At 35.8% G+C, this 14,023-nt stretch overlaps 2 protein-coding genes across 5 annotated transcripts in view; one reads left to right on the forward strand and one right to left on the reverse strand.

The window, feature by feature from the left end:
• The window catches only part of ANKS1B (ankyrin repeat and sterile alpha motif domain containing 1B), an 811,229-nt gene that overhangs the window by 192,324 nt on the left and 604,882 nt on the right, over positions 1–14,023 (forward strand). For all 4 annotated transcript variants that reach the window (XM_054574655.1, XM_054574656.1, XM_054574657.1 and 1 more), the window contains exon 9: positions 4,122–4,265. In XM_054574655.1, the coding sequence (XP_054430630.1) occupies positions 4,122–4,265 (144 nt within the window). The remainder of the gene's footprint in view (positions 1–4,121; positions 4,266–14,023) is intronic.
• GARIN6 (golgi associated RAB2 interactor family member 6) lies at positions 9,203–12,562 on the reverse strand. Its single transcript, XM_054574487.1, is given in 5 exon segments — positions 9,203–9,391; positions 9,393–9,638; positions 9,641–9,748; positions 10,869–11,053; positions 12,553–12,562. Coding segments are annotated over 5 exon segments (738 nt in total).

Genomic DNA, 14,023 nt, shown 5'->3' on the forward strand with positions numbered 1-14,023 from the left:
TGGCATATTTATCATTCCTTTCTCTCACCCTCAAGTTTAGTCTCCTAGACAGCAGTTGTTGATCAATAGATAATTTAAAATTTTTAATGAATTTGTCTGAAATAATGGATATAAACAACATAGTTTTAATTAAAATAATTGAAGAGGTAATTAATTCATTAATTTTATATTAACTAAAACCTTCCCCACAAGAGAATTCAAGCCCAGATGGTTTACTGTTGGAGACCCTTTTTCAAAAATAAAGGAAGAGGGCTGTTTCCAAGTTATTATACTATGTCAACATTACTGTACTATTTTACATGTACACAAACAATACCTCAATACCACTCATGAACACAGTATTAAAAATCCTTAACAAAATAGTAATAAACCATTACATATTTAATATGCATTAAAGTATTATACATAATGACCAAATGGGGTATATGCCAAAAAGGCAAGGTTATTTTAACAATCTAAAATCACTTAATGCAATTCACCATATTAATAGAATAAAAAAGGAAAAATACAAATAGTTGGAGGAAAAACTGCTATTGATGATACTAATTCTTGGTAAACAGGATAGAAGGAACTTTGTCAGCTACATAATGGATCTCTACAAAAATGATGCAGCTTCCCTGGCCGGGTGCTCAGTTGGTTGGAGCGTCATTCCATACACCAAAAGGTTGTGGGTTTGATTCCCAGTCAGGCCACATGCCTACATTGTGGGATCCATCCCAAGTCTTCTTGTGTGGAAGGAAACTGATGCTCCTCTCATTTCCATGTCTCTCTCTGTCTCTCTCCCTTCCTCTCTCTCTAAAATCAATAAATATATCCTTGAATAAGAATTTAAAAAATAAAGGACACTTGCAACTTTTTACTTTCATGGAGCTTCTTTCCCATATATAATTGAAGATTATATTTAATTTGATAAAATCTTTCTCAGGCATCTTTAATTGTAAAGCAGTGAAGTGGAAAATTATGATTTTAAACAGCTAATTTACATACTGTCTTTAGGGGGCAGTAAACCACTGATAAATTTTGTTATTTCTGCTAATGCTATAGGTAATAGCTAACATAAAATTAAAATAACAATGATGAGATTTGTGATGCAATTATATACACCTCTTAATATTTGTAAAATTTTCTAGGTTGTCAAATGAGAATGATAGTTTGTAATTCAGTCCTCTAATAATTCATTCAACAATTATTAAATTCCATTATGCCCAACACATTGTAAAATATACAAGTGTAAACAAGTCAGTGTTGGCTTTCAGATAACTTACAATTAAAGAGAATAAGTAAGCCATACTTCTGTGTGTGTGTGTGTGCGTGTGTGTGTGATGTATATGTACACACCTCTTTTAGGATAAAGATAATAATAATAAAAATAACAATATATATTGGTTATTTTTTATGTGCTTGTCACTGTCAAGCAATTCATTCTATCCTTGTACAGCCCTGTCGAATAGTAATTACTTTTATACCTACTTTGCAGGTAAGGAAGCAGAGTATTAACAAGATTATGTAATGTAATTGGAGATTTATGAACAGAGAAGGGACATAGAGTTTTTCTTTAGAAAGGAGAAAGAGACAGAGGAAGAAAATAGCTGATTAACTCATAAAATGTTGGCAATTCTTCACCAAAAATGTAATGGTTTATAGTGCCAAGCCACCTCAACCTTGACGGTCACACCAATAACTAATCAGGAGTCAGTGGAAGAGATGCCTAGTTGATCATTCCGTTCATTTTCATAGACAGCTTTGATCATATTGATTACCTTGCTAGGTTTAAGTTTTAGACATTCTCCAATTTTTTTCACCCAGCTGATCTGCAGGATCAAAAATCCCAGTGATAACCATTACTTTTTTTGAGAAATGTGTCCTTAAGCAAGTACATTTTTTGTTACTGATTTTATTACAGGCTTGAGAAATGTGTACTTAAACAAGTGTGGACTGCTATGTACCAAATTACAGAAATATTCACTGGCTGTCACAGATAACAAGATGCTTTTGAAGTATCATCATACAGTAGAACTATATTAACAAATATGCTTCTTCAATATAAACTGCAATTGCATCATCTTGATTGTTTAGTTTACTACTTTGACAGTTATTGTGCTGAATACACAGGAGTTAAGGGTTAAGCTCTTGAGTCGGGCAGTTTGGGTAGGAATCCTTTTCCTGCCACTTATCAGCTTTGTGACCTTGGGTTTTACTTGACTTCCCTCTGTAGTATTTGCTTCAAGGGATGGTTGAATGAATTAAAATAATGAATAATCATGTTCAACAGATTGTAGCTATTATTATTATTGTATCTTACACACAGTAACTGGGAGACTAATTTTATCATTTCTCAGTTATTGAAAATTGATAAAGGGAAATTTAAGATGTGAATGCCAAAAATAGTCTTATAAACTCATATTCTATTTTTTTAAAAGCAACAACTTTTGGGGAGAGTACAATTCAATATATAAAATATCTTTACTAACTTTAGTAGTCATGATCTACCTATCAGTATTGCGCTGAACACTACATTCTGAAGATTTTTAGACAAACTTTCCTTTTTTTCCTAAAAAAATTAATCTAGCTGAGTATTCAACAGATTCTTTGAATATGGAATTTTTCTTTGGTTCTGGTTAAATTTTTTTCATTATTTCTTTGATAGTTTCCTACCAACTCTATGAAACTCTTATTTTGATCCCCTGCTCTTGTTAACTTCTCACTTCTTTTCATCTTTCGTTCTGTATTCTGGAAGATTTCCTCAGACTTATTTTCCAACTGGATTTTTTACATTTGTTTTGTAGCACTCTGTTCTTGTTTCAGGGATGCAAATATCTTCTTTTCCTCTGAGGCTACTATTTATAGCTTTTATTCTTGTTGTGATTTTTTTTTGTCTGTGTTAACAGCTTCCTTTAAATATGTGGTGATCTTTGGGTTCTTGTTCAGATTTAACTAAAAAATTAGAAACTGTTTATGTAGATGGAGATTGTTGAGATGTGGGCTTCACAGTAGGCGTTAAAGCATAGACCCCCACAAGTATCCTAGGTACTTACAGATCTTTTTTCTTATGAGGCTGGTTTTTGTAGAGAGGAATATAGTCTATTTTCCTGTCTGCAAGCATATAAACCTAGCTGCCATATTCTCTGGGGTAAATAGGGGTAGACACTGGGGTGGGGTGGGAATCTTCATTTCTCACATAGATATTCACTTAATTCCTTTGTTTTTAGAAATACGCCTCTGCTCACTGTGCATGGATTCTTAGAATTCATAATCCCTTTGCTTCAACCCCACCAGAAAGTAAACCTCCAATTTCTTGTCAGGTGTAGCTTCTAGCTGGGTGAGAAGGAGACGGGTCCAGGAGGTCTACCTCTCCCTAACATGCAGAGTCCATCCTGTTTAGCCCCATCTGCACCTGCACCTCTGGAGGCAGCGAGTCTCTCCAAGTGTTAAGCCCTTCCGAGGATGCTGAGCCACGAACAGGCCTGCTTCTTATTCTTTCCTCTTGCAGACACTTTGTTTTCAGTTTCCTCAAATTTGCTAAGCCAGGTAACACCTACCCATCTGTTTTTTCTTATCCAAAACTTTTCTTGATATTGCTCATCTGCTTTCACTCTCTCTCCTTTTTGTCCTTGTCCTTATGGTTAAACTGTATACCGAAGGGGAGTCCTATGATTGATTTAAAAAGCATCACCCTCTTCATATGTATAATATAAAATTTTAGGAATCATTTTTTTTCAAAAAGGTTCCTACTTTTTGGTGATATTGTGAAAAAATGGGCTTTTGGCTAATTTCTATTTCGAAAAAGTGTTTGCATGGTATTCCTCTGATTACATTTAGGAATCATACGATTTTTCTCATTTGTGGCTATTCAGCTATTTCTTTGGTCATTTTTGTGTCCTTTTATTTATTATAAATTTTATATCTACTCAGTCTTTCTCACGCAGTTTTATCACTTTCAACTTAACAATTGAATTATAGATGTTTTCTGGCTGAGTCACATGGCTATAGCCACACAACTGTGGCTAGAATTACTCTGACTTGCTTGCTAAAATACACCGTAGAAATTTAAATTTAATTCATATTAAGACACCTAAATAACATGGATATAATATATTGGTATAATATAAATTTAATTTCAGAGAACTTCATCTACAATAAATTTGTCACCAGGAGAAGTGGAGGAAGAAGATGACGATGAAAACACCTGCGGACCCTCGGGACTCTGGGAAGCGCTGACTCCTTGTAACGGATGCAGGAACCTTGGCTTCCCCATTCTTGCTCAGGTAATGGTTCACTTTTCCAAAGGTACAATCAAACATAAAAATGGTTGCCTGTATTTTGAGGTAGATCCTTTCTCCCCTCTGGGAATCCAATTAGTATCTTGTTCACTGTGTAATTTTTCTTCAGTTAAGGTCAGTAATATATTATATAACTTGCTCTACAATATGCATATGCAAACACATACTTTACATAATTTTATGTGGTTTGCTTTATTTTGCTCATGATGCCAGTTCCAGAAAAATTGAGTTGCTTATGAGATTTTAATCTTATGGTCCAGAAATATTTCACTTTAAAGAATGCTATTTTGAAATTAAATCACAATTTATATTAAAATAAGAGCAATAAATGATTTGCAGAGAAACGTATTAGGGCTCTTCTAAAGCATAGGGATTTTTTTTCTTAGCACAATGGAACATTGTAGAATAATGTGTGGTATTATTCAGCATAACCCAAAAATGAGAGGTGAACACTGAAACACTGACTATAACTTTGAAACCATTTTACTATTACGTCAATTTTAATTCTATTATCTCAGCTTCAAATTCGCGTTATGTGCTATAAACCACAAGCCCTTAGGGGGGTTTCAAAAGTAAGTAAAATATGCCAAACCGAGTTAGGAAATTTGAAACAACAATGAAAATATTTCTATATAAAAATGAAATATAATTATTAAAAAATAATTTCAATAATTAAAAATAAAAATGTAATAATAATTTTTAAAAACAGTGTAATGGCAAAGGTATGTATGTGTGCCTATACAAAGCATGGGTGGAAAAATAGTCCAGGACAGGAAATAGTTAACAGTGTTTGTTGAGAATAGTGTTATATCTCAAAAATATTCTTTTCTAGTTTTGTAACAAATATGAAGCCATTGCGTGTAAGAAACTTATCGTATTTTTCATGTCTATACCACAGACAACTTGATGATATCCACTCAAATTCCAATATTAATTTATTTTGGAGAGCTAAATAGAATAATCAGATCAGTATATAGTACTTGAAGAATCTTTTCCCCTTAATGTTGAACTGTTTATAGGACCTCAGGACAGTTTATCCTAACCTTACACAACTGTTATCAATATATACTTGACTGTGAGTCCCATGAAGGTAGAAACTGTGTATTGCTCACCATCCGTGGTCTAATGCCAACATAGTTCCTGGTATATTGTCAGAATTGAGCAATTGTTGAATTAAGCAGTGAATAAATGTATTCATTCTGGGGTTTCATTTTTTCACTTATGATTTTTACATGTAGAGTTTTACCTCATATCTTTAAGGGTATAGGAGAAAGGATATTAAGAAACATAGATTTTATCTTATTAGCATACCCTTGTCCGATTAAAAGTTTACTGATAATTGAATGCCTTTACCTATATTTTCTTGTTTCATAAATTAATTTTTTTGTATTTTATATTTTAAACAATAGAATTCTTGGAAAGTATTAGGGCTGTAAGCAATCAAAAATATATGACTGTATTTGGTTCTTCTCCACTTTACTAAAACTTAATTTTTATTTTAATTTATTTTATTTTATTAGGCTTGGTAGTAACTTTTAGTTTAAAAACCTTTGGCCATTTTTCTGTGAAGACTAGTATTGCTTCAATAAATGCTGTGTATTAATATTTAAGTACTTATATTTGCCACAAAACGCTTCCCAGTCTGCAGCTTTTTATTCTCTTAATTTGTATGTGTGTATGTATAAGTGTATGTTGTGTAGTTTTTTAAATTATCAAATTCATTAAACTTCTCAGTTTTTTTTTAAATTCATCTCATCTAGAATTCCTTTTAACAAATTCCAGATATGGCTCTCTATTTGTGTTTTAGTTGTTGATATCTGGGTTTTTTTATGACTTTCCATTTGACAATAACACATTTCTCATTACATTTCATCCAGTTTGGTTTGTGTTTCCTCCTGAAATACCTTGTTTCCATTTTCCTATTTTTAAAACCAAGTGACTCAGTTATGATATTTTTATATATAATATGTGATGGGAGAAATCATAGTTGCATTAAAACTATTAGCTGACATGATTGTTTGCTTTTAAAAATTTATATTTTATAATCACTATGTGAAATTTAAAAAGATTCCTTATTGGGATTTAATTGTTAATGCATTAGATCTGTAAATTTACTTGAGATGCAGTATCCTTTTTTATTTTTTTTACTGTACTTACTCTGACAAATAAGATTAGGATGTTTTACCAATATTCCCATCTAGTCCTCTTTTACTAATGTTCACAATTTGTTGATGGGTTTTCTTTTAGCATTTGTGTGTGTTTATATATGCATGTATATATAGGTATAACAAAATTGTTTTAATGTGTGCTGGTGCAAAATTATAAATATATTTTTATATTTTACAATCAAATTAATGGTTAATTCCTTTAATATAGTTTAATGCATTTGTTATGACATGGAGCGGTGGTATCAAACGTAGATTTATCCTACAACTTTTAAGAGCTTTGAACTCAGGATTTTCTAGATTTTGATATTTATGAAATTTCAAGAAAATTTGCTTTTGAAGTAATTTAAAAGGAATTTAAAAGTTGTAATTCCTACAACTTTTAAGAGCTTTGAACTCAAGATTATCTGATTTTGTTATTTATGAAATTTCAAGAAAATTTGATTTTGAAGTAATTTTTTTCAGATCTGAAATGTTTTGTGAGGCCATTAATAATCATTGAAGCCATAAGCACTCTGCATGTTGGGCCTCCTAAAACAGCCCTGCCGTATAGTTTGGTACAGGAGACTTGGGGAGGAGTGGAATTAGTGCAGTGCTATGCAAATTTCTGTATACTCAGATCTGCTGGAGTGGAATAAATTATACTTATTTCACATTTATAACTCTTAATTTAATTGGATCCAGCAAACATGTGTCAAATATTTTCTATATTCAAAGCACAGTGCTAAGGTTTAGAAGCATAAGGATTATGGAAATACAGACTTAATTGAGAGCCAGGTAACCTATATATCCTGGTTCTGGGCTGGAAAACTATGTGATATATCACTTCTAGACTGTTAAATAGATTTTTTTTCCCTTGCAATTATCTTATACTTCCACAATTTAATTTCTAGTTTTTGTTTAGATACTGAATTGATCTTACATTCAGGTTTTATCTAACTTTTTATGTTTTTCTAGTTTTTATATGGCATTTTGTACTTCCACTGTGACTGGATTATTGAAGTTCTTACAGGAAACAATTCATTTTAAGTCCATGAAAATTTAGAATTCTAAGTAACATCAGGAGATTAAAATTAATAGAATATGTTGAAAACTTAATTTAATTTCAAAACAGTTAAGTAAGATTTAAGTTGGGCAAAGAATTAGAGGAGAATTCAGGAATGAAGAGACTGGGAGAATGAAGGCCTTTCTAGAAAGTATAATTAAACTCAAATTTGCTTTTCAACATTCCTGACAATGATAATCACCGACATTTCCTCAATGCCTGTTACGTGCCAGATATTTCACGTGTATCATGTCTAAGTCTCAAAGCAATCATTTAGAAAAGGGAACAGGTGATCTATTCAAGGCCAGAATATTAAAGTAGTAAAAAATCTATTATGTCATGTTGCTTGCCTGGCTTCTTTTACATCATTCTGCTTCCTATTGGTTGCTTCTATCCCTGGGTATGTATTTTGGAATTTTTAGGGTTATATTTGGCTAATAGATATAGATCATAAATGAATGAGGCTCTTTGAGAGTAAGCAGTCTCTAGCACTTTTTTTGTCATCTGTTATTTAATTACAAATATCAAATTAAGGGACAGATAAAAATAGTTCAGAACCCAAAGTTCTTGCTAGTCCGGTCTGCCCCTGCAGTCACCATACTCACACCGCCCCTTGGGGAGAGGCCAGCAGCTCCCACCGACGTGCTGGAAGTACCCTCTAAAGACAGGAAGAGCTGAAAGCACCCATGTTGGCCATGCCGGCTGTGCTTCTTTTGGATCTGTGAAGGCCGCGCCTGTTAGTGCAGACTGGCCGCAGCCACATCCCTGGCACCGGTGGTACTGTCTCTTGTTACCCAGCTGCTGCCACCAGTCCTGCCATTTCATCAGGCACTGTGGGCTTTGTGACCGAAGAATGGGAAGTCTTGAATGCCATATTATGTGGGAGGCATACATTGAATTCATTCCTCCCAGCGTAACCACACTAGATGGTCCCAAACTCTTAAGGGTTCGTGTGAAGGTTCCTGATGCCTTCCCAGCAATGAAAGGCATTTGCCTAGAGGAAGACAAATAAGTGAAATAAAGTGAGACCAGAGAGGTCTGTCCCCTTCTTTTCCTACAGCTACACAAGAGCTTATAGTAAGAATTTTGGAGTCACAAATCCAATCTCCCATTTGCTGAAGGAATCCCCTCTACAGCGTCTCCACAATGACTGCAATAATCATTCCAGCTTTGCTTGAACCCTTCTATTACCAGAGAAAGCACTATTATAATTCACCAGGGAATATCCTCACATACTTTTAAAAATACACTTGTGTTAGTCTTTCTGTTGGTAAAGTGGCATGCACTTGAATATTTTTTAGCTACTGACAAATTGTGCACATGCTCACAAGCACACCACACCGCCACTGATGCATACAACTGTCAGAACAAGGCAGTTATGGATAGACCTTACATCCCACAGCACATCAGCCTGCCTGGTTAGAGTCGTATATGTTCTGCAGTGGCAATGCAATGTGGAATATGAAATTAAGAGTTGCTGACAGCTGAGAAATCTCTGACATATAGCCTTGGGGGACACTTTGGAAAAACATTAGGAACCTAGCCAATGTGGCATGGCCTCCAAACAGAGGCTCAGTTAGCCTTGAACACTTCCCAATAGAATGCATTTTTAAATCGGCCTCAGTACAAAAAACTCTGCAGGAACTTTAGCTGGTCTCCCAAACCACCCTAGCCCCATAAGGGACTGCAACGACCTCTGGGCAGTTTCTTCCTCAAAGTATGTCCAGTGTGACATCTGCTGGAATGGTGTAGGAACTGCTGTGAACCTCCACTGGAGGTTTTAACATGTAAACGAGGTCTTCCCAGGGAGCCAAAAGACCTCTTATATCTGAATGAGGACACAGCTGAAGGAAAGAGTGACCTATGGCAAGCTTCAGGTGGAGCTGTTGTCATTTTGATTTTGTGGATGGATACCTTCACAAACATCGAGGGGAGCAGCCTCACTCACTCTAAGATCTGTGTAGGCTTGCTACCTCTCTTCTGGGTGGCGAGCAGCTTGGCATCAGGTAGTGCGAGGTAGGGGCTGGTACGAATGATACCCACCATCTCCATTTGGACACCCTCGTGCACATGAATCCCTTCTCTTTCACTAAAATGTATGAAGTCGCTGTCAAACATCGGTGTGTACTTGAACATAGTATATGCTCCACCTTGTATAACTGTCCCTGCAGTTTCCCCATGGAGGTATTAGACAGGTCCCCTGCAGGGCCGCTTTTGGCTGTGTTATACAGTAGCAGGGATGGGCTCTCCCTGGCTCTCTTTTATCAAGACAGCTCCCAGGGGCTCCTCCACACCTTCCTCACCACATCTCGCTGAGCGTCCTGTTTCCTATGGCTCTCTAGAAGGTGGGCTAGCGGTGGCCTTCTGCAGGCTTATTTTGTCTCTGAGTGACTGAGGACAGGTTGGGGGCACTGGTTAGCAACTGGTTTTCAGGGTTAGCAACTGGTTTTCAGGGTTAGAGAAGACAATTGGTCCTGCACCAGACTGTGCCTTGCCGAGGGTGTGTGGCTCTCCTGTTCTCATTGATGTCAGGGTGCGACAGAACCCTCCCTTCCCCAATAGCTGCCATCCTGCTCTCTATCTATGAGTCTATCTCCATTTTACTTGTTAGTTCAATTTGTTCATTAGAGTCCACATGAATGAAATCACATGGTATTTATCTTTCTCTGACTGGCTTATTTCACTTAGCACAATGTTCTCCAGTTCCATCTGTGCTGTTGCAAAGGGTAAAATTCTTCTTTTTTTTTTTACAGCTGAGAGGAATTCTATTGTGTAAATGTTCCATAGAGGAAAGAGCCTTGAACATCAGAGCTATCTTCTAATCTTTACTCACTTTCAAACTGTACGTTAAAAAAAAGGTCTGAGAAATTTTGCTGACTATTATAAATATTATCAATTCAATAAGATTAAAATATCTTTATTGACACAATAAGATACCCAACACACACCTATATAAAGCCATTATTTTAAATTAAATTTATTGTGGTGACATTGGTTAATAAAATAGATAAGTTTAGAATGTACAATTCTATAATTATCATTGGTATATTGTATAATGTATGTTCACTCCCAAAATCAAATCCCCATCATCACCACATAGTTGACTCCTTTGATGTTTTACTAACTCCCCTCCTACCACATTGCCCTCTAGTAATCACCATACTGTTGTCTGTGTCTACGAGTTTGTGTTTGTCTCATTTGTACACTTGTTGCTTTTGTTTTTATACCTCACATATAAGTGAAGTCACCTGGTTCTCAATTTTTTCTGTCTGACTTATGTTGCTTAGCATGATATTCTCAAGATCTCTCTGTGTTTTCACAAGTGACAGTATTTCCTCTTTTCTGATGGCTGAGTAGGATTCCACTGTATATATGTACCCTGTCTTCTTTATCCAAATATCTATCGCACTTTGGTTGTTTCCATGTCCTGGTCCCCATGAGTAATGCTGCAATGAACATAGGGGTTTGAGTTGTCAACAGAACTTCATTCACTGGAAACTGGGCCAGAAGACCCCTCAGGGAACTGCATGCTCCTAGGTCTTGGCCCCTGCTGGGTTTGGAACCTATGGAGGGTACATATATTTTTATGCCTAAATGTTTTCAAATTATTTAGATAGATACCCAAAAGAGGGGGTACTGGGTCATATGGTAACTCTATTCTTAATTTTTTGAAGAACCTCTATGCTGTCTTCCATAGTGGCTGTACCAGTTTACATTCCCACCAGCACTGAATGAGGATTCTTTCCTCTCTGTAATCTCTCCAACACTTATTTTTACTTGTCTTGCTGATAATAGTCACTCTAACAGATGTGAGGTGATATCTCATTATGGTTTTGATTTGCATTTCCCTAATAGCTAGTGAAGTTGAGCATCTTTTCATATATCTGTTAGTCATTTGTTTGTCTTCTAGGGAGGAGTGTCTGTTCAGGTCCTCTGCCCATTTTTTAATTAGATTGTTTGGTTTATTTGTTGTTAAGTTATATGAGTTTTATATATTTTGAATATGAACTCCCTTGTCCAAGGTTATTTGCAAATATCTTCTCCCATTCAGTTGGTTGACTTTTTTGGGTTTTTTTTTACAGTTTCTTTTGCTATGCAGAACATTTTTAGTTTGATAGAGTCCCATTCATTTATTTTGCTTTTACTTCCCTTGCCCTTGAGGTCAAATTCATAAAATACTCCGAAGGTTCATAAGTTTAGTACCTGCACACCCACCTCTGCTCCTCTACCTCCCCCCGCCCCCCCCATTCCCTCTGACTCGCCAACATTCAGCTGCTTCAGTGCACACAGATCTTTCGGCCATGTTCATGTGTCAAGCAGGGAATCCTTTGTTGAATTACAGCTGTTCCACTTTTGCAACTCGAAGGGGAGAGACGAGGGAACCTCTCATGCTACCTTCTAACGTCAGCCTAATGTTACAGTTTTTGAGTCTTTAGTTTGTTCTATAGTTTGTTTAGTTGAGTCTTTAGTTTGAAAAAAAAACAAACGTTTTTTTCCCCTTCATATTAAAATACCTAGTTATTTATGGTAATTTGAGTATTTTTTCTTTATTTATTGTAAGGTTTATTCACACATCAATGGTAATTCATACCAGCCTGTTTTAAGTCCTTTAACTTAATTTCCACTTTATGTCTATATTACTTATCCAGTACTTAGCAGAAAAATTAACATTTTAATCAGAGTAACATTATAAAAGCTTTCAAGTAGTTCTGTTTCTGTTTCTTTTTCTTTTTTTGAAAGAAATAGGTAGCATTGGGCACAGTATAATTTAATTTAGGTGCTATTTAAAAAATGAACTGATGATTACCAATGTGCTTAAAAGCACTCTTATTCCATACACATTTATTACCAGATATTTATGTCAAGTTTCCATTAAAGCACTGAGTTAATTGCCTTGTAGCCAGGGAAACCAGAAACTATTTTACATGTAGGGCCTATGGACTTTCAGAATTTTTCCCCAATCTAGTCATTAGACCAACAACAGTAGAACCTCTGCTATTGGCTTGATGGCCATCATGTGCAGTATTCTAGGCAAGTATGTCTCTGTATTCATGAATCTTACCTGAATTCATCTCGCTGTTTAGAAAACTACCTTATTAGTATTTGACTCAACACTTAAGAAATGCAGGTGGCTACATAAAAGTCTACTTCAACCTGAGATTAAGAAATTCTTTCTATGTAAATTCATCAGCTTTCTGTATGCTTGCTCTTAGAACAGATTTCTATACAGTTAGTCATTGGATGGGCTTAATACGCGTGTATGCTCCCTCTCCTCTGCATGAGAGTGTAAGTCCTTGGGTAAATCATTTAACCTCCCTAGGTCCTATTTTCATCATCCTTAAAATTGAGATTCTTTAGGTATCTTTCAACTTCAGAATAATTATGGTTTTGTGATAGGGGTTTAAATGCTCTAAACAGTAATTATGAGTCAAGGGATTATTCATATATTAACAGCTTTGGGAACTCTGATTCACTGCATAGTCTTATGTTATTGCTGAAACTCTTCTTGCTGAAACTTTCAAAAAACCCAACATATGAAATGTGGAAATGATAAAAATGGTAATTTAATAAGCTAGGCAGTCAATGAGGACAGTGCTCAAAACTATGTAATTGAAAGGATGGGTTAGATATTTTAGACAGAACTCAGTTAATAATGAACGTGGCTGTGGTAGGCAGATAAATCCCCCTCAAAAATGTCCCCATCTTCATCTTTACAACCTGTGAATAGGTGACCTTTCATGGCAAAGGGATTTTATAGAGGTGATTAAGTTAAATGTCCTGAGATGGGGAGATGTCCTGGATTATCCAGGAGGACTCAATTTAAACATTATGGCCCTTACAAGAGAAAAGCGGGGGGGTCAAAGTCAGAGAAGGACGCGGGATGGTAGAAGCAGAGGCTGAAAAGATGCAGCCCCAAACCAAGGAATGGGGATGGAGTTGGCTGAAAAACAGGAAACAGATTCTTTCCTAGGATCTCCAGAAGGGACCAATCCTGCCAACACCTTGATTTTAACCCAGTGAGAATCATTTTGAACTTTTGATGTGCAGAACTGTAAGAGAACAAAGTTGTGTTGTTTTAAGCTAATAGGTTCGTGGTCATCTGTTAGAGCAGCCCTGGGAAACAAATACAGATGTTGGCACCAGGAAGTGGGATGCTGCTGTAACATAACCATTCAAATGTGGACGTTGCTTTGGAATTGTGCAGTGGGTAGAGGATAGGAGGATTTTTTAGGAGCATGGTAGAAGACTGGACTGCCTCTTAAAGATTATGCCAGGAAGGGATCAGACAGAGCTGATACGGTAGAGACAAACTATTTTGTCTTAGAGAATACCTAAACTGTCATAACAGAACGTTTGTAAAAACATGGATATTTAAGGCATTGCTGTGAAGGTTCAGAGAAAGTGAGGAGAATGATAGAGGCTCTATAGTATCTTAAAGGGCAGCTAAACCATCATAGAATGGTTGGTAGACATGAATGTTAAAGATGCTTCTGGTAAGGACTGAAAAATAAATGGGGAATGTGTTATTGAAA

This window comes from Pteronotus mesoamericanus, unplaced genomic scaffold (assembly GCF_021234165.1).
Source record: "Pteronotus mesoamericanus isolate MK-2021 breed Mesoamerican mustached bat unplaced genomic scaffold, CSHL_Meso_final contig_263, whole genome shotgun sequence".
NCBI lineage: Eukaryota > Metazoa > Chordata > Mammalia > Chiroptera > Mormoopidae > Pteronotus > Pteronotus mesoamericanus.